The sequence below is a fragment of the Ceratotherium simum genome, chromosome 33 (genome assembly GCF_057802395.1).
Source record: "Ceratotherium simum simum isolate JZ-2026a chromosome 33, ASM5780239v1, whole genome shotgun sequence".
Lineage (NCBI taxonomy): Eukaryota > Metazoa > Chordata > Mammalia > Perissodactyla > Rhinocerotidae > Ceratotherium > Ceratotherium simum.
Genome location: NC_141932.1, coordinates 4,512,860 through 4,534,053, shown reverse-complemented (window position 1 = coordinate 4,534,053; position 21,194 = coordinate 4,512,860). Strand labels below are relative to the sequence as shown.

The 21,194-nt window shown below is 41.8% G+C and overlaps 1 protein-coding gene across 2 annotated transcripts; it reads right to left on the bottom strand.

Annotated features, from left to right (window-relative positions):
• Nucleotides 1-637: 637 nt before the first annotated feature.
• Nucleotides 638-20,310, bottom strand: NLRP9 (NLR family pyrin domain containing 9). 2 transcript variants are annotated; one of them, XM_087422262.1, is made up of 9 exons: nt 20,031-20,310; nt 16,330-17,890; nt 15,038-15,199; nt 8,689-8,856; nt 6,783-6,953; nt 3,991-4,161; nt 2,301-2,471; nt 1,670-1,840; nt 638-770 (listed from the first exon to the last, which is right to left on the bottom strand). In XM_087422262.1, exons 1-9 carry the CDS (start codon nt 20,308-20,310, stop codon nt 638-640), a joined length of 2,988 nt encoding a protein of 995 aa, XP_087278388.1. The 2 variants fall into 2 exon arrangements, with proteins under 2 accessions (XP_087278388.1, XP_004439155.1); XM_004439098.1 differs by having other exon boundaries at nt 15,044-15,199.
• Between the last annotated feature and the right edge of the window lie 884 nt (nt 20,311-21,194).

Genomic DNA, 21,194 nt, shown 5'->3' with positions numbered 1-21,194 from the left:
TTTAATTATGACAGTGAGGTATTTATGTATATTTGGAAAAGAAAACATTGAACTAAACTGTGTAGATATATTTGAAAAAGATAATACTGAATTTTTAAAAAGCTACTGGAGTGGCATATACTAAAGGATAAGTAGAGATTTGGAAATGTATTTTTTATTAGACCAGAACACTGATCGAGTCTAAATTTGGACAAACAAAAAATGCAAAGTGTGGGTGGATGTTAGACATAGAGATAACAATAAAATCTAAAATATAAAGACATATCCTAGCATCAGTTCTAAGTCAGGCAGAGGATCATGCTTCCTTCAAATCCAATCTCCTACATTCCAAGACATCCATTAAGAAAATAAAGTCATGATTTCCCAAGTGTTTATCCCTTTAATGTATCTGTTCTGAACATTGAAAGGCAGGTTGGGGATTTTAAAGATGTGGGACAGACCACTTAGGCGTAGAGAGCACACGCACACTGCATCACATTCCACAACCATATTGCCAGAATGCTGTGAAAGAAGAGCTCTGAAACCACAACCCCCATTGCCATGATATGCAATTTATAGGACAAGGTGTGCCAGGAGGAGAAACTCCCATTGTGGCCAAGGAGAGGTCTTTGTGAGAAGATTACTTCGCAGTTCCCCCTCAGACCAGCACACCCTTGATCCTGTACTCATCGCCAACCCAAGGTTGATGTGAAATGGTCAGGTGGGGATTTTTCTCTTCCACAGCAGTCAGCAGCATCTGAGTTTCCTCATCAAATGCAGATTTGTTCAGCCTGAGAAAATAGAAATAAACTTTTTTTGACTTTACACATGATTGTTGGCCTCCCTACATCCCAATGCCTATTTCCTCTCATTCTTCTCTAGAAATGACAGGGGGAATCATATTGAATATGAAGAGAAAGCATGAATCTTTCTGTAGAATAGGAATGTGAAGGGTAGGGATGTGAACCCTACCCTTGTTCATCCTCAGCATATCATCCAGGGGCCTGGTATAAGGAAGGCATTCAAATATTCATTCGACAGATGTCAAATACATCTTGACACATATTGCAGATGTCAAGACTTTGCTCAGCCCTTTGTGGCACCCCTCCCAACTCTGAGCTGGGGTTGCATCTTTATGGGCAATGTAAATAGGAGACGATGTTTATAGCCGAGTGATGGTTCTTGCCCACCAAGGGACATTTGACAATGCCCGGAGACTTTTTTTAAATTTCAGGAAATGGATGTGATAACCATTCTTTTTAAAAGAATTAATTAATCAGTTAAGTAAATTTTTATTGAGATATAATTTACTTAGAACACTGTGTAAGTTTAAGGTGTACATTGTGTTGTTTTGATACATTTATATATTGCAATATGATGGCCACCGCAGAGTTAACTAATACCTGCATCACGTCACATAATTGTCATTTCTTTTTTGTGATGGGAACAATTAAGATCTAGTCTCTTAGCAACTTTGAAGTTTCCATTTTTGATCATCATGGCTGGGTGGAGATGCTACATGTGAGTAGAGACCAGGGATACAGCTCAACATCCTGCAATGCACAGGACAACTCCCCACAGCAAAGAACTCTCCAGCCCAAGTGTCAATCATGTCAAGGATTGGCAAATCTACAGTAGACTAACCTCACTTTGAGGTCACTAGCTACCCAGGGAAATAGTGTTCACTCACCCAAGAACCTGTAGTGTACAGTCCGGGTGGCCCAAAGCTTCACACAGAACCACTACCCCATCATGGTCCAAGCTAATCCAGTCCAGGTTCAAGCCCCTCAGTGATTTGCAGATGGTGAGAGCTGAGGCCAGGTCCTCACAACAGGCAGTGGTCAGCTGACACATTTCCAGCCTGCAACAGGGAGACACACCAGCTTTGGGTGGGCTGTAAGGTTCACCACTGTGGGATGCCAGTTCTACACCTCTGAGCAGGAGACTTTACAGTCTAGACCAGTGGATGTCAACTGGGGCCATTGTGTTCCATGGGGAACATGTGGCAATGTCTGGAGACATTTGACTCACCTGGGGAGTGCTCCTGGCATCTCGTGGATAGAGAAAGGTCAGAGATGCAGCTAAACATCATACAATGCACAGGACAGCCCCCCTCCAGCCACAGCAAAGGACTATGCGGTCCCAAATGTCAATAATGCAAAGGTTGGGCAACCCTGGCTGCATGAGACAGCATTTTGTTATCAGATTGTTCCAGACACACTTGTTTTAAAATCTGCTCTCATTTGTCCCATTAATCCTCTAGCTTTTCCTTTTTGTGAAATGAGGAAGCTTCCCCATAAAGATAATCAGTAGATACTCACCCAAGATTCTCTAATTTACAGTTAGGATGCTTCAAGGCTTCACATAACTGTTTGACACCAGCATCTTCTATTTTATTATTCCCTAGTTTCAGGGTCTTTAGTTTTTCATTGCTAATAAGAACAGCAGAGATGTCCTTACAGCAAACAGGAGTGAGGTAACAACCTGCTAACCTGAGGAAAAAATACACAAAATACACCCACACACAGACACATAGACACAATTGTGAGGTCCAATCTTTCATTGCTTAGCTTATTTTCATTTATACATATGAAGGAAGAAATAGCCAGGTACTTCTGAGATGGTGATGATAGTAATGACGATGGTGAAGATGGTGATGGTGAAGATGTAATGGTGAAGATGGTGGTGATGATGATGATAGTGATGATGATAATGGTGATGGTGAAGATGCAACGACTTCTCAGTTCCTCCACCTTCCTCACTCTGCCCAACAACCTGGGCTCCCTGCCTTTGTCCTTCCCTGCCTGGTCTCTCCCCACTAAAGCCTCTGCTTTTGTTGTTCTCACTGGTTGAAATGCTTTTGGCCCAAATATCCATGCGGCTACCCTCTCACTTCTTTCAAATCTCTGAACAAATGTCACCTTTTGGTGAGGACTTCCCTGAATATTTTATATAATATCACATCCCCAATCTCTTTCCCACCTCCAAGCTCATGATTCCCCACAGTACTTATCATTCACTACACACACATACACATATATACGTAAATCTGATATATGTATACATGTGTGTATGCTTGTATATGGACACACATATAGGTACATTTATAGACACGTATATGTGTGTGTGTGTGGTGTGTATATGTGCATCTGTGGTTCTCAAGCAGAAATGATTTTCGTCCCCCACCCCCACCCCAGGGACACTGAGCAATGCCTGGAGTCATCTTTGGTTTGCCACACTGGGAGAGAGGGTGCTAATAGCATCTAAGGGGTGGAAGTCAGGGATGCTGCTAAACATCCTACAAAGCACAGGACAGCCTCCACCCCCCACAACAAAGAACGGTCTGGGCCAAAATGTCTATAGCACCAAGACTGAGAAACCATGATATGTACACATACACACATGTTCTTGCAGCCTCACACTCGCACATATATGCACATGTGTGTGTATGACACTCCAAAATCGACTTCCATGGAAACATGGATGTTGGAGCATTTCATGTCCCAATTTATCTTACCCACTCAGAAGAGTTTCCAAAACCTAGTAGAAGGAATGAATGATCCTCATCATGCTGTGTCTCCTACTATCATTTACTAAGTACTTGTTATGTGCCAGCCATTGATCACAGTTCCTTAGTGCATTATTCCTATTGGTTGCCTCAATTCTTTGAGGTGGGGAATATAATTATCCTCATGTCACACTTGGGGAGAGGGGAGGCACCCTCACAGTTTCATCCAGCTAGTCTAGGGCACTCAGGACTCCATTTCTGGTGTTCCTGAAGCCAGAGACCCAACTCCAGAGCAGCATGTCCGACCAAGTCCTGACAAGTCCTTTCGTTAGACATGCACACATCAGTGTGCCCCTGGATGTTCCCAGAAGGATTGGGCAGAATAAGCATTTAGCATCCCTTTATTTGGCAGACCCCAGGCTTCCCCCTTTCCATTCCCTTTGCAGGATGTGCCAACCTCCTAAAAGAAACCCTGACATTCATGGAAATGACAGCAGACATACCACAACTGCTGTAGGTTGCAGTTTGGGTGCCTCAGTGCTTCACATAGACACCTCACTCCATTATCTTCCAGGAAATTTGACCCCAGATCAAGAAGGGACAGGGATTTGTTGTACAAAAGGGCTTGGGAGATGTAGTCACAGGCAGCAGAGGTGAGACAACAGTACATCAATCTGCAAAGACACACAAACACACTGAATCTGTCAACCTGCTTAAGCTCCACGTGGTAATATTTTCATGAAGCCTCATGCAAAAATGTTCAAGTCATTTCTCGTACTCTGCGGTCACTTAAGAAAAACAAGAGGATTAAAACTTGCAGCGTTTGCAGAAATGCAGAAGCAAGAATGTGGAATATGGTGCCCCAAACTGGGAAAGGGAATCTCAGATCCCAGTTCCAAGTCAGATGACCAGCAGCTGGATGACCTCGGACAAAGTCATCCCTTCTCTGCAACAGTGTGCTTGTTATTTAGTGGAATGTGCTGGACAACATCCTATTTAACATGATTTTTCTTTTAAAAATATCATTTAAAAATTAATTTTGTGGTTATGAGTTCTTGTAGACTCACTTGGAAATTTGGAAAAATAACGAGAAGCATAAGATACAAATCGCAACCTGGTGGCTCATGACTGAATATGACCCCTGGATGTAGCTGGTTTAGAGGACATTATGCTGAACTTTTTAAAAAAAGTTATCAGTCAACATTTAACAACCAAGAGATTTCACATGGAATTCCACACTTCTAGCTACCACAGACAAGCCAGATCCCTGGAATTCCACAGCAGATGGTCACATGAGAAAAGACATGTAGGAGGGAACAGAAACTCTCCCTTAAGTGGGGCAGGCACTGTCCAACTCACCATCCTCCCCCAACTAGCCCCTCACAGGTTCCCATTATCTGACCCTCCCTTTGGGGGCATCTGAGAACATGACCTCTGGCAGGAAGAAAGCACAAGTCCTTGACAAGCAAACACTACTCACTTGTGGTCGGTTTTCCCTTACAGGCTTCTCATTTTTGAAATCAGACAATGGGCACCTAATTCATACTTTTTTCGATGAAACAAGCATTTTCCAATATTTTGAAAATGTGTTAATACTTTAGTGGTTGCATAATATAATCTCCAGTGGCTCCACTGCCCTACAGCTATATGTTCCCTGAATATCTCCACTTGCATTCTTTATACTTTTTGACATTTGAAATGATACTGATTTACCACCTTGTGTCAAAAATTTTTTTTGAGATACTGAGGTTTACTATTAACAGATTTTCATTTCAGTTTCTCGATTTATTTGCCGACTTACTTTGCAAAAACTCACTGAATTAATACTTCCAATCATAGTATAAATTTGCCCATTTTGCAGAATCCTGGCCAAATGCAGTATATTTTTAAATTTTGCACATTTGTCGAAAACAGTGTTATTTTGTTGAACATTTTTCCTTTTATTTATTTTTTTTGTGAGGAAGATCAGCCCTGAGCTAACATCCATGCCAATCCTCCTCTTTTTTTGCTGAGGAAGACTGGCCCTGGGCTAACATCCGTGCCCATCTTCCTCCACTTTATATGGGAGGCCGCCACAGCATGGCCTGACAAGTGATGCATCTGTGCGTGTCCGGGATCCGAACCTGGGCTGCCAGCAGCAGAATGTGTGCACTTAACCGCTACACCATGGGGCCGGCCCCGAACATATTTCCTTTTAAAATCACTAGTGAAAATCTTGCGTCTTTAGTAGTCTATTTTAAAAGAATAAAGATTCAAGTGTAAAAACAACAGAAAATGTTAAACGATATATTTTAAAGAGCTCTGTAGATAAATATAGCCCATTTTCATTACCAGTCATTGACTACACCTTAATTCTATTTATTGTATATTGAACAGTTTTTAATAGCCAAATATTTTCATCTTCCAATATGTCATTTCTTTTGTACCTCTGAAGAGTTTTCATTTTAATCTTTACAGTTCAGAGTTTTTTCTTTTTTAAGAGCTAGGTTTTACTGTTTAATGTTCCTGGACCTTATTTTACTGTTGATTTGTGTCTAAAACGTCATCTCAGTAACAGTATCCCAATCCTCTTCTATTGTAAATGCCACGTATGTGTGCATGATGCATATGTCTGTATACACATATACACCTGTGTATGCACATACATACAAACAAAAGTTTTGTTTCTGGGCTATTCATTTGCTTCCATAGACCTCGGCATTCTTGCACCTGCCCTCCACTTTAAGGCAGGGCAACATTTTGCTTGATTTAACACTAAGTTTCTCGTGTGGCCTCACTGGGCAAATAGAGAATCCGCTCTACTGCTGCCCCGGCCAACTGCCCCCAGCAGAGGAAGCAACTCACTTTATATGTCAGCAACAGGAAAGAAATAGAGACACTGAACGATCCCAGTAATAGCCCAGCATGTGTGAAGTCCTGTACTCGAAAGTAATCAAATGAATTCCTTTTCTTAATTATTTATACTCTCCCTCTGCCAGCACCCAGTATACCTACAGAGATATCATCCTTCTTCATAATAACAGGATTTGTTGGGCTCCAAATTAGATGCCAGGGATCTAAGGGCTAGCCTCGTGTCTCTTGAATTCAACTTCACTCGCTCCTCTGGGGCGAGTGGTTGTATTCACTCCATTTGACTGACAGGACACGTGAGGCGTGGAGAGGCAGCTCAGGTCTGACTACAGGTTCCACGTTCTGCAGCCTCTGTCAATGAGCATTGCCTGCCTTGATAACTGAGGGGTCCACGAACACGCTTCTGCAGTTTCCCCCAGAGCATGCTTCCCACAAACCAACTTACAGCAATGTCTGCAGGGCGCAGTGTGGGTGCTTCAGGGCATCACAGAGCACCAGCACGCCTTCGTTCGTCAGGGGATTTTCTATCAAGGAGAGGAGCTTCAGCTTCCTGTTGCAGACGAGAACGGAGGCGAGCTCCTCACAAGCTTCATTTGTGATGTCGCACTTTCCCAACCTACGTGTGAGACACGTGCCGTGGGATGTGACCAGAGGCTTTGGACGGCTGATGCAAAACTAGCCATGGACCATACCCTGGCCTCTAATCTCGCACCTGCCAAGCCGGTGTCTACATTCCAGACTTTTTAAGAGCACAGATGTTGTTCCATGGCTGTCGTTATTAGTCCCTCATTGCTTTCCACTGAAGTTAGGAAAAAGTCTGAGCCAGTGGTTCTCAACTGGGGGTGATTTTTGACCTCAAAGGGACATTTGTCAGTGTCTGGAGACATTATGGTTGTCACGACTGGGGAGAGGGGTGCTATCGGCATCCACAGGGTGGAGGCCAGGGATGCTGCTCAACATCCTACAATGTTGTGGACAGCCCCCCAGTAAAGAATGATCTGGAGCTCAATAAATCTCATGATCTGATTATTTGTCAAGTGTTCTGAGATTGAGAAACTCTAGTCTGAGCCTTAATGCAGCTTAAAAGACCTCAGGGGCTAGAGCAGGTTTCCCACTCCCAGCACTATTGACATTTTGGGCCAGATAATTCTTTGTTGTGAAGGCTGTCTTGTGCATTGTTGGATGTCGAGCAGTGTCCATAACCTCTCTCCACTAGATGCCTGTAGCAGTCTCCCCATGCAATTGTGACCATCAAAGTGTCCCGAGACAGTGACACGTCCTAAGGGACAAAACTGCTCTCTATTGAGAACTACTGGGCAACAGGGAATCTGATTTTGAGAACCTCCCACCACCAATGCCAAACTGAAATCAAAGGAACAGTTGGTCTGCCCGAAAGAGGCAATGTTTCCAGTATAAGATGTCTACAACTGACTCCTGATTTCCTAGACTTGTTACCCAATTCGTATGCTAACGTATAACATGTAAAACCCTACACAAATGGATAGTATGAAATGGGGCAAAATACTAAGGTATTTTGTAAGTTCCCTGGGAGCAGAGAGCCAGAGCAGAAGAAAAAATCTTTTACGATTTGGAAACACCTCGAATGATAAATAGGATTTGCAGCAAGCCTATATGTTCAGACAACTCTTATGCATGGAAACTGCCTCTCTCTCCTGATGAATCTTGATGGGTGAAATTAACCGGGTGTGTGTGAATCCACCAGTCATATTTGCAATCATTACCACAAAGAAGAGACACTGAACCGGGAGAGAGAAGAGCATCTTCTCTGGGTGGGTTTAATGAGCTGGTTGTGTTTACTTCTCTCTCTATTACTTCCCTTTGTTCTCTCTGCTGATAAGTGGATTGAGCCTATCTAGAAATCACCTAACAAGGGTAGGGACATCTCAGATAATTCTCAAGAGGAAGAAATGATTAGGGGCAATTCACTTTCCCTCTGGCCTCAGTGTTGTCATCTGCCGGATCAGGAAAAAATCACATTTGTGGTCAGGAATATGCTTTCTCATTTTAAGTTTCTGTGAATATCTTCAGAAAAAAAAATGTGGTTTTGGCATGGTTGGTTGAGGGCAGAACTGAGAAGAGTCAGGTAAGGTGTCCATGAGAAGTAATTCAAGTGGGTACCACAGAGGGAAGGATGGGACAAGCCTTCTGAGAGGAAGCCTTGCTCTTTAGAATCCATCCTCACCTTACGAGGAGGTCTGCAGATACCGAGAAAGAAGTGATGAAAAATATAAGAGGTGAAGGCTGATGCAGGAAAGAAAACGGGCACCTTCAAACTGCAAAGTCCACATTGGAAAAAAATATCATTCATCACGGACAACGCAGAGACTTACATCAGCTCCTCTATGTTGCACATCGGGTGCTTCAGCGTCTCACACAGCTGCCTGACATCCGTGTAGGAGAGACTGGTGCCATGCAGGTTCAGATATTTCAGGTGAGGGTTATGAAGAATGGCCTTAAAGAAGTCTGGACCATTTCCAAGGTTAGAAGCAAAATTATACCTACAAAAGATGAGGAAATATTGGCAGTCATACAATGAAGTCCAGGCACAAAGCATGGCACTCTTGCACAATTCTTCCTGCCTTCTCTGCTAAGGCTCACAACACTGTTTTTGGATATCTGGTTACTCTTACCTACAAATCATTTGTCTCTGGAATCTTCAGATACCAGACAAGCACAGAGGCTCGAATACTTGGATCTGCCCTGTTTCTTCCTAGTCTCTCCATATCTGCTTACATACTACCAGAGAAGTGAACCCAACTTATCCCATATTAAACACTGAGCACCAAGAGGCCAGAGACACTATGGGCCTCTGCATTCCTAGGTCTAGCACAGTCCTCACATACAATAGAGATGCACATATTTGAATTAACCCTCCAAGCAAGACTGCGTTCACCAAAGAAAGGATGTATTTCTGTTTAAAAACTAAGAACAATAATAAGAAAAATATTTTAATAAAAATAAGTTAAAAGGAGACAATATGTGTAGTAGTTAAAGACTCAGGCTCCAGAGTTAGAGAAAATTGGATTAGAAGTTTTGCTTTTTTCTGGATATTTTTGCAAGGTTCAGCAAATTAACTTCTAGTTTCTTCATGAAACAAATAGGCATCGTCAGGATGATTAAGAAATTACCATTTATTGTAATGCCTGGAACATGATAAATGTAAGTTGGCTTTGATTTTTAAAAATAATGTATATTTTTATATATTTATATATATTTATATATGGTTTATAAATACATGCCACATACTATGTGACTCCTGGTGTCATGACAGCAGACTTGAGCACACCCTGACTTCCCCCTTCCTAACCAACTTTGAGAAATGATAGAGAACAAAAAAAGTAAATATTCTGCCATGTTCAAACACTAGAATGGGAATTATGAATAGGCCAGAAACAAAAGACAGGTGAGAACAGATTGAAGATGGAAATGGTAGCCTAGAAGAGTTGTAGCAATTCCTGGCAGAGTGATGCCCACGTGTACGAGAAATACCCAAGGCACTTCCTGCCCAGAAATGGAGGCAGCTGGGAGCTGGGGACAGCAAGGTGGGACTTGCAAGGGTTTGAAGGAGAGGGTTAGTACAGTCAGGATAAGACAGGCTGACCCAGCCAACAGGGAGAAGTGCTACCATGGACAGACAGGGAGTGCCCTTGATATGTGGAGACACCTGTGAGAAATGGGGGTATCAGAAGGACAGCAAGATCAGCCCCATGAGCCAGCTCATTACTGAAAATGCTGTGACTCACAAACTGGGAAGAGGCAGTGGATTCCAACTCCAGGCCAGCACTAAGTATTGAGTCACAGACAACATGCTGGGAAAATAACCATAAAGGTGTTCATGTAATCGAGCATCATCGCCATCTAAGGATCGTCAACCTCAACCTCATGGAAAGGAGACAAACTAAAATGGAAGTGTTGATGACACCCCTTTGTTGACTTTTTGCGTTCCTTATAGCTAAGGAAAAAGAGTTAATGAAGCAAAATGAACAGGATCTCAATCACCGGCAATTTACACCGTTGATGAACTAAGAGCCATGCGCAGCTTGAGCAGGCTGACAGGTTAAAATCCCAGCTCCACTCCTTCCTATCTGCGTGACTGACCTGTGGGCAAGTTCCAAATCCTCCCACGCTGTGGTTTCCCCCTCTGTGCAGCGAGGTATTGAGAGCACCCACCTCCTTAAGTCGTCAGAAGCATATAAATGAGTTAATGTTGAGAAACACCTAGAATAGCTGCTGGACATGGCAAGTGCTAAAGTATAAGCTAAACGAACATTTTCTCTCTTTGCCCGAGAATTAAAGATCCCTTGCCTTCTATCCATGTGCTTTGAGAGAATAAATGATTCAAACAACGGTTAGGGTGAAAATTACCTGATGCAATTAACAATCATTGATATAAAAATATTTAATAAGCTTACTAATCTCCTCTTAAAGTTTTGTGTTCAAATCCTATAAAAATCTTAAGTTTATTTTGATGATGTTAAGATGAATGGCTTCAAGTTCTACCTCCCTACGGTAGCAGAAGTAAACAATTCTGATAGTTTTCCTAAACTTAAACACAATCCCCAAAGTTATTTTCTTTATTAATCATCTGTTAGTTTTAGGACTGAAAGGGCCCCAATGAGCCAGGAAAATTAGGTTAAACAAAATCCCTACAGGGACCTATTATATTGAAATTTGCAAACTATTAGGGGTAAAGAGGAATCCTAAATACTAGCAAGGATAAGGATTTTTTTAAAAGATGACCTATAACTGAACAAGAATGAAAATGATATCACTCTCTACATCTGCAAGTGAATTGTCAGACACAGAAAGACAAATACTGTATGATCTCACTTCTATATGGAATCTAATAAAAACAAACTCATAGATACAGAAAACAGGTTGCTGGTTGCCAGAGGCAGGCATTGGGGGGTTGGTTGAAATGGGTGAAGGGTCAAAAGGTACAAACTTCCAGTTATAAGATAAATAAGTCCTGGGGATGTAAGGTACAGCACAGCGACTAAAGTTAACAATACTGTGTCATGTATTTGAAAGTTGCTGAGAGAGAAGATCTTAAAAGTTCTCATCCCAAGAAAAAAACACTGTAACTATGTGAGGTGATGGATGTTAATTAAATTGTAGTAATAATTTCACAATATATACATACATGAAATCATCATGCTGTACACCTAAAATGAATACAATGTTTTATATCAATTATACCTGGATAAAACTGGGAGAAAAGCTCTATATCTGCAAAGCTGAATTTAACAAATAAACCAGTAGACTCAAATAAGAAAACAATGTCTTTAATACTCAACATGCATTCTGATCATTAAAGGGTATGGTTGAAAGTGAGATAATTTTAGACTCAAGTTACTCAAATTTCTGACTTATAGAGCCTCTTGGAGAAGCTATCAGACACAGTGACATAGAAAGAACAATGGACTCATCTGGAAAGAATAAGAAACAGAAGAATAAGATAAGAAATTAGTAAAGTTGGCTAAAATAGGAAAACGCTTTTCGGTAACAACCCGCTATCATATGACATCTACATGGGAGATAGCACATTGCAAGGTGGGAATGGGGTGAGTAACAGAAGAAAGAAAATGCATTCCAAGGTCTTTCAGGTGAAAGATAGAGCTACTTGTTAACTCAAGATCTTCCCACCTTACAGAGTAATCCTTGAGCTGTGCAACTACTGCAAACTATGTGTTCAGGCTCTTCATTCAGCAAATACTGAAGTTCCAACTATGTGCCAGGGTGTGGAGGGTATAGCCTTGCACGAAACAGTCCAGGAGCTTATGTTCTAGAACATACAGAGGTTATGTTCCACTTCGGGGAGACGTATGACAAAAGAGGGACAATTTCAAAACAAGAGAACACAGGAGGAAGTTATAGAGTGACTGGGGCGGAGGGCTGCTTAATTTGGAGAAGCAGTGGTCAGAGAAGGCATTCGGAAGAGCTTGCCAAGGGAAATTCTAGGGAAAGACTGTCTAGAAACGAGAACAGCTAGAACAAACGTTCTAAGGTAGGAATGAGCTCGGTCAAGGGGTTGAAGGAAAGTTAATGTCCTTGGGCAATGGTGTAAATGGGGGAAGCAGGAGGAGAATAAACCAGGGAGAAGAAAGGGATCAGATCAGATTTTGATTTTTTTCCTAGTGATGGGAAATCATGGAAAGGATTTTAAGACATAATTTATTTTTAAAAATTGATGTGGCTCATATATGGATTAAAAACATTGACAGAAGGCAAAGTAGCATACAAGAAACTGAAATGGAGGTTATTGGAGTAACTGTTCCACGTGAGTGATGATGATTTTTGGAAGTAGAATGCTGGCAATAGATATTGAGAGACGTAGATTGATTCCCCGGCTGATGTAGGGGTTGTAACCCAAGGAATCCCTGATGGATTGATGTATTCCCAAATACTGTTACCTCCAACATTCCCTAAACCTTAAGCTTGGAGAAGGATTGGAATTGAAGTTGAGGGAATGAGCCAGGCTTCTAGTTATTTATTCATGTCAGCAATTACACTTAGCTGAGAAAAGAGAAGGGATAATATTTCTCAATTCCAAGACACATGGTTGTCTTTTTGGGGAGTGATAAATGACCAAACTCACAATTTCTATCTTGTCTAGCCATTGAAAAATGAATCTAACGACACTTAAAGAACTTTAAGTATAAGTAGGTTTTCCACATTTTGCAACCTGAGGTTCCTGGGTTTAATTTTAATTCATGCCTTCACCCAGATGTCTGTTCTCCTTCATGCCATCATGGACATTTATCTAAAATCAATGACAAATCTCTCAATTGCGAGACCATGCATAACCTCTTCCTTGCTACTATTCCTCATGTCTTGCACTAAATTCATATACTGAAAACCCATGGAGGAAAATGCCAGGCCCCTACTTTAATACATTTTCCAGAAGGAAAAAAAAAAAGTGCAATGGGGGCCACGTTATACTGTTCATGTGGGATCTTTAGTAATTCATTTCTGAGTCAGTTTCCTTATGTGAAACGAAGAAACCATTTTCAGAATGCAGGGATCCATTAATTAATTCAACAGATATTTAATGAGCCCCTACAAAGCCCTGTATTTGCTAGCTGCTGGAGATACGAGGGTAAACAGGGGAGTTGTCATTTCTCTCATCATGGTGGTTTAATCAACAGAGAAACACTATGTCCCCAAGACCACCCCTAGCTTTGATGACTTGCTGGGAAGACTCACAAGACTCAATGTATAGTGGTACTCATGGCTGTGATTCATTACATTGAAAAGATACAAGGCAAAATCAGCAAAGAAAAAGGCACATGGATGAAATCCAGAGGAAACCAGACACAAGCTTCTGAGAGTCCCCTCCCAGCGGAGTCACCAGGACGTGGTAAATTCCTCCAGCAACAACTTGTGACAACATGAGTGAAATGTTTTCTACCAAAGAAGCTCATTAGGGACTCAGGGCCCAGGGTGTTAACCGGGGGCTGGTCACGTAGGCACCATCTGCCCTAGCATGAGCTGAAATTCCAGACTCAGAGAAAGAAAGTGAGTGTTGAGCATAAACCACATTATTTACTCAGTACGGGAACAGTGAGCCACTTTTATTTGTTAGGGTGGTGGAGGTTCTCCTGAAATCCAAGCTCCAAGATGCCAGCCAAGGGCCAACCTAGTAAGCAGATCTTTCTAGGGACAACAGTCTCAGAACTGCTATGTTAACTCTTTTCTGCAGAAATACATTGGTCAATAATTGAACTTGTGATGACTGTTACCAAAAAGATGTATATAAGGGGCTTTGGAAGCATAGAAAGTCTTCCATGAAGAAGTGACCTTTAAGCTGAATGAGGAGTCAAATTTAACTTGAAAGTGATAAGCTGGTGAGGGTGAAGAGAATAGCATGCCTGAGGCAAACCAAGATCATCAAAGCATCAGAGGATGGCTGTGTGCTTCTCTGTGCTTCCAGTGCATGATTTGTATAAAGGTAATAAGACTGTTATGAGGATTAAAAGAAATTGAAGGAAACAATGCACCTAAAGCATCCAGCTCTGTGCTAAAGAAGTGTTTTATAAATGCTACGTATTCTCTATGCTTATTCTTGGTATTTTTCTCTTTTACAGACTTAAGGCTGTTTTCCCACCTGTCCTCAGCACTCTCATCTAATCTCAATCCATCTGAGCAAATTTCACCAATGATCAGGACTGTTCCCTCTTTGCCTCTCCAACCAAGTTTTATTGTACACGCCACTAGGTACCCTTTGACAAAAATACGATAGTCACGTAGTCCCAATATAAAGCTGATTTCCCCAAAACGCTGACTCTGATCTTAAACAAAACTTAAGCTTTCTTCATGTCAATGTGACCTGGCATCTTCCTAGCTGATCAGTGACACACAAGGGAGCTGATGCAATGGAGAGGAATGTACGGTCCTAGTGACCCCTCACAACAGGAAACAGTGTTCTTCCTCATTCATGCTTTATAAATGGAGCTGTAGCTACTGGGAGCCAAGCTTCTCAACCACTTTTGGTTGTGATGTTTCCCAACAGTTTTTTTCTTGCTCAATAGAACATTCATATCAAGTAAAGCCTCTGAATTTTCTTCTGACGCTTGGATTGTAGCTCTGTGTTTATGCATACGTCTTCTCCAAAAAGACCAAAGTAGAGAAAATGAATCCCCGCTGTTTACTTAGAGAACAAGTTGACATCCAACTTACACGAACTTCTGGAGTTTACAAATGGGCTGAGCCAGGGCTTTACAGAGAATCGCCAGGGAGGCCTCATCGAACTTACAGTTGTCCAAATCTAACATCTGGAAGTCCTTGCTGGTGGTGAACACTGAGCAGAGATCCCGCCAAAAGGAGAGTTTCTGGTTGTTACTATGGGAGAACAAACACTGTGATTCTCCACTGGCTCAATTCAACTCAGCATTCTCAAAACAGGCAGACAACCATTCCCAGAGCCCCTCAAAGCTGACGGACACCCAGGCCTGAACAGGAAGAGCTGCAGCCAGGTAAACTGAGTCAACATGTCATAGGGGTTAAGGAAGTGGACCCTGAGACCAGAGAAATTGGGATCAAACCCATTTTGAACCCCTTATTAGCTATGTGACCGTGGGCAAGCTATTCAACCTTATTCTGCCTCCATTTCCTCCTCTTTTAGGTGACAATAGTTGACTTTTACACGAGCAAAGGTTGGTACTTGGTGATCCATCTGTGAACAGGAAACTGTATCCACAGACATGACCACACAGGTATAAAATCAATAAGTCGTGAGATGTACTGTACAGCATGGAAACTGTAGTTAAAAATATTGCATTGCCTACTAGAAAGTTGCTAAGAGAGTAGATCAAAGTTCTCATCACAAGAAAGAAAAAATTCTGTAACTATGTATAGTGACAGATGTTACTAGACTTATTCTGGTGATCATTTCCAAATATGTATATACAAATATCAAATCATTATGTTGTACAGCTGAATTAAATATAATATTGCATATCAATTATACCTTAATAGAAACAAAACAAAACATGACCGTGAAATGTGGTATGTAATTTGAGAGCTTAAGTGTGAGCTGGTAACCTGAACCTGATGAAAGGTTACAAGTTAAAGTCAGCAAAGAGAAAGACACATGGGCAAAATCTAGAGGAAACTATGCACAAAATTCTGAGAGCCCCCTCCTATTGGAGTCGCTAGGATATGCTAAAATGCTATGGAGAGAAAAAGAAGCATAGTCATGGTAACAACAACAACCACGTATCTTTCAACCTCACGTTGTCCCATGAAGTGGGTGAAACTTTTATCCCTTTTTATACAGATGGAAAAACTTAATAAGTCATGCTCAGTCTCACACAGCTAGCAAATGGCAGTGTTCAGAACACAAAGTAAAGTCTCTCTGATTATAAAAGCCGTGCTTTTAAGCACAAAAGTATAAGGATCCATGAAACACCCATTGAAACTGCAGAAAGCTACAAGTATGCTATGGAGGGGGTATTAATATATGGACTTACTTTGAGATGGATCCAGAGTCATCTGAAAAGACATGTTCTATACACAAGTGAAGTATCTGTAAACTTTGGCAATGCTTTAGGCAGAATGCACATGTTAGCAATTCTTCTGTGTTACCAATATAAATGTTAATTTCTTGGAAGGAATCCATCACTTCTGTCACAAATTCTCTTTCCTGGGTCTCAAACAAATCATTGAACAATTTCTGGAAATTCACCGTGACCTGATTGGGGTCACACTGGCTTAAACTTTTAAGGCATTGGGTTATTTCCTGCTTTATCTCTCTGGACAGTAGAAAACCAAAGGATGTCTCCAGCATGTTGATTATTTTTTCAGTTGAAAATCCAAACAAGAATATGCCCATCTGGGACAAATGGGTGTGGACTTGACTCACATCTGCTGTTACAAGCTGGGTCACGCTTCCAATGGCTGGGTTAGGATTGTCCCTGGGCCGTCTGAGCAGATAGACCATGGCTGCACAGAACTCTTGGACGCACATATGAACGAAGGTGAAGCAGTCACCACTCCTTTGAAGAAGTCTCATGCCCATCCACATCTGGGTGTCCGATTCAGATACCCCATTCCTTCTGAGATCCCCGTGGCAAAACACAAATGTGTGAGTCCATATTCCCTCTGCAGCCAAGGTACACAGGCTTCTTAGTCGGGCTCTGTTCTGCTTAGGTGGACAATTCTCACTTCCTGACTTGAATACGTTAGTAAAAAAGGATACATACAGAGAAGTGGTGCTTTCAGAGGCAATCTCAAGGTCGTCTCCTTTCTCCACCTGCCATTTCAGACAAGTACAGACCAACCAGCACACAAGGGGATTTTGGCACCAGACAAACAGACGTATATCACCTCTAACAAAACTGAAGGCTCTCAAGGCTTTATTCTTCTCATGGAAGAAATGGGAGAAATACAGCTTCCTTTCATGTTCAGAGAATCCTGAAAGAGCCATGTGTCTTGGATGCTGCAACAAGAAAAAATTTTTTTTCATACCCATCGTTCCTAACGCAATAAGGAGAGAGGACTCTGGAAGCATTTGTTTCTGCAGCAAACTGCTCAGGATAATCTGCGCTGGCTGTCGCTGCGTCCAGTCATTGCACATGTTAGTCTTAAGCTCCAAGTCAAATTTCAGTTCCTCAAACCCATCCATGATGAACAGGATTCTCTCTGGCTGTGAAAAAATGCTTTCGATTGGCTCTGAAGACTCAGGCCAGTCCCTGGAGATGAGCTCTACTAAGCTTGTCTCTGTAATACTGTTCATCTCACAGCCATTGAGGAAGAAGACAAATGTGAATCTGTCCTTCCATAAGTTTCCCTCTGCCCATTCCAGCATCACTTTTCTCAAAAGGGTTGTCTTTCCAACTCCTTCAGGACCTTGCAAGACCACAGTGAGTGAAGGCTTTCCAGCCTCATCAGCAGTATATGCAGCATTCAGTACTTCATACTCATTCTTCGTGGTTTCTTTGTAGAAATACTCAGGAACTTGAAGACAGGTTTCCTTTTCCCATATGAGACGGAATTTTTCCTTCATGTGATTTCTATACGGGTTTAGCTTGTCTGAGTTAAAGAGGACAGAACATAAGAGAATTAAAAAATGTACTCATTCTTTGGTACTCAGAATGACCCCTACAGATTTACCTGAACACATGTACAAAGACTAGTGTAGGTCTGTGGATGACCAGGCTAATTAATTTAGTTTTATTAGGACTGTAATCTATCTGAAATCCATGGAAGCATCTGACCCAAATTGGAAGCCTATCTCAGAGTTACAGGCTACACAAAGTGTGAATACTTGGGAATTACATCCCAAGCTGGAAGAGGGTGGTGGTAGTATCTCCCCAGTAAAGAATCCATAAGCACACCATGTACTGAGGGTCTGCTGGGAATAGGGGCTGAGAAAGTTGCTACTGATAGTGTATCTTCCATCTACTCAACAACCCATTAAGATTCATTCTACTCCCACTTTACAAAACAGTGTTGAGAGAGTTTATGTTACTTGACTAATTTGGAATAATAATGAACAAATATTAGGGTTATGTGCCTGTCCCATATCTATCTGACCTGAAGCCATATGGTCTAGGCTATTTCTACTAGGCCATGCTGACTGTAGTTAATTTCAGTAAGGCATCCTTGAACCATCGTTCTTTCAACCTGCCCTTACTACAAACCATCCATATTCAAGGCAACGTGTAAATAAAATCACAAATATAGACAAGGACCATACCCTGCATTGAGGTACCTGAGGCATTTCTGCCTATCTTCCATGCAAAGGTCATTGATAAGCAAAGGGCTTGGTTCAAGGATTTATGACTAGAAAACAGCCTTAGAGTATAAAGGTAGTCTTTCTCTCTCTGGGGAAGAGAAAGATTTGTTTGTGAAAACAGGTGTTTCTTTCTCCTCTGGAGTACTTGGAGATGTCTCTCTCTGGAGACATCCCATGATAAAAAAGCTAATGTCTTTCTCTGGAAGGGAGGAGGGGCAGAGCTGTCAGCAGTTATCATCTAAGATCAGGATCTCTTAATCTCTGGGTTCCTCAGCTGGGACACAGATCCACTGTGCACAGTGTCCACCTGAGCCCCCAAGACACTCAAGGGACAAGAAGAACAGATGTGAACGTGAATCTCAAGTTTCCTGTTGTGCAGTGAGCGATAAATCTTCTAAACCCATTTGGGCTTATTATGTCCTTACAGACCAAATTTAGGGGAGTATGGCAAGCTGATTTAACAGTGGCCTGCTGCTTACGAACTGCCTTAGTGATTGACAGTCCTAACCACTAAGCTAGGCATCTGTATACCAGGAGACATGCCCTGGCTTAACTACTTATGCACTGTGAGAATTTAGGGCTACTGTAATCCATCTGAATCTCAGTTTACTTATAAGAACAGAAAGTCTACTCCCACAAATAGATAAAAACAATGAGAAAATAACGTAAAAAATTGGGCAAAGTGCCCTGCAACTTTCAATCACTGTATTAAAGGTGAAATTTAAAAAAATGATTTGTCCGACATTTTGTCTCTTTGTTTGCCAGGACTTACAACTCAACTGATTTTCTCATTTTCTGGAAAATAAAAAGGGTATCCTCCCAGAAGAGGGCATAACTCCCATAAATGAGTCAAAAATAACTGGTTTGGAGTCAGCTCTCTCCCTTTTGGAAAAGTCATCTAACTTGGGGGGAACACTGGTCCATGGTTTTCTCATTTGTAATCTCATAGTCGTGGTGAGAATGAAAAGATACTATGCATAAAATGTGCTCACTGTAGTACCAGGGACATAGCTCTTTATAATTATTTCCTAATGCTGGGATTCTGCCTAGTCCCTTGTGCAGGTCTGGTCAAAAGGACAGACAGCTACCATACTGGAATTCCATCTCAGCAGACCTGGTGATGCAGACACGCAGTCCCAGGTCATCTGGTCTAATAGCAGTCACTCAGCTTGAGACAGAAAAATGGGAAGACAACACTTAGATGAACAGTCTGTCTCAGGACACTACCCATCTGCAGTCCGTCACTGGCCCCTGTCTGACTGGAGTTGGCTTATAATTCTTCTACTGCCTCCAAGGCTCCCATTGACCCATAACACATTCTCAACTGATGGAGGGGGTGGCCACTAATTCAACAACAACATAACCTTCATTATCATAAGCTCCCAGTAACCCAACCTTCCCCCATGGGTCCCTGCCCCTGCATCCTGCACTTACTTCTGATCTCTTCCTGAGCCTTCGTCCAGAGATCACTCCGGTTGATCTGTAGAAATAGGCTTAGTGTCACCTCCCACGCTCGTTTTCCTGGGTAATGCTTGTCCAACAACTTTGCCATATCTTCTCTTGAAGCCTTCTTTAGCTCAGTCCATGGAATCGGCTTGAGTTCGAATTTCAGAGGTTCTTGCTTGAGGAGCTCCTTAAATTTCCAGAACTCTTCCTTTCTGAGCTCTTCCAGGTACCACAACAAGCCAAAGTCAGAAAAAAAAGATTCAGCCATCTGGTCCCAGGGTTGGGAGCTGGGACTTCTCCAGAGGAAAAAAATTCTTCAAAAACAGGGAATAAGTGATACCTGGGGAAGAATGATGTGATGACAGAGTTAAATCTCAGCAGTTTAAAGTAGCTTAATATTATTGATATCATGCATGTCTTGCTTAAAACTCATCTGTCCAGCTTCATTTGTGGAAGGCACTTCATCCTACCTCAATGTTCCACAATCATGCATGTGAATTCAGTGCTACCAACCAAAAATGTGGTTTATGCTAAGCCAAGCATCAGGGAGAATTGTAACTACCTAAAACCATAATAAAGCTTTGAGGTTTATCAGTTGGGCCATGGAAAGAAAAGTTAGGATATTTCTATTCCTGTGCCCTCTACTGTGTCTCTCTGGGGACACTTCTGAGAAGTGTTGAATATTGACCTCATGTTGTTGTGGGAGCTTCTATCTAAAGTTCAAAAGCCCATAATATACTGAACATTCCTTGAAGGAGAACAGTTTCTGGTCTAGCTTGACTAAGTTATGAAGACTCTTAAAAGCCAAAAACCTAAAGATACGGCTTTGGTGCATGAAAGTTTTGATGAATCGCCGAAGGATAGAAAACAGAGACTGTGACTGGAAAAAGCAATTCTAAATTCCAAAATGAGGGCAGGAAAAGACTAATCCAAGGGCATTTCAGCTTATACACTGTTGTCCTGGACAGAAAGAAGAAACTCTGGGCAACCATCTCAATGAGGGGTCACAGAAGTACATTTCAAACAGTACAGCAGGTTAGCATGCAGTGCAAAGAGAAAGGATGAAATTCCAACACCCATCTCACTGAAGTTCCAAAAAAAAGAAAAAGAAGAAGAAGAGCAGAGGGAATAGGAGGCAAGAAATAATTCATG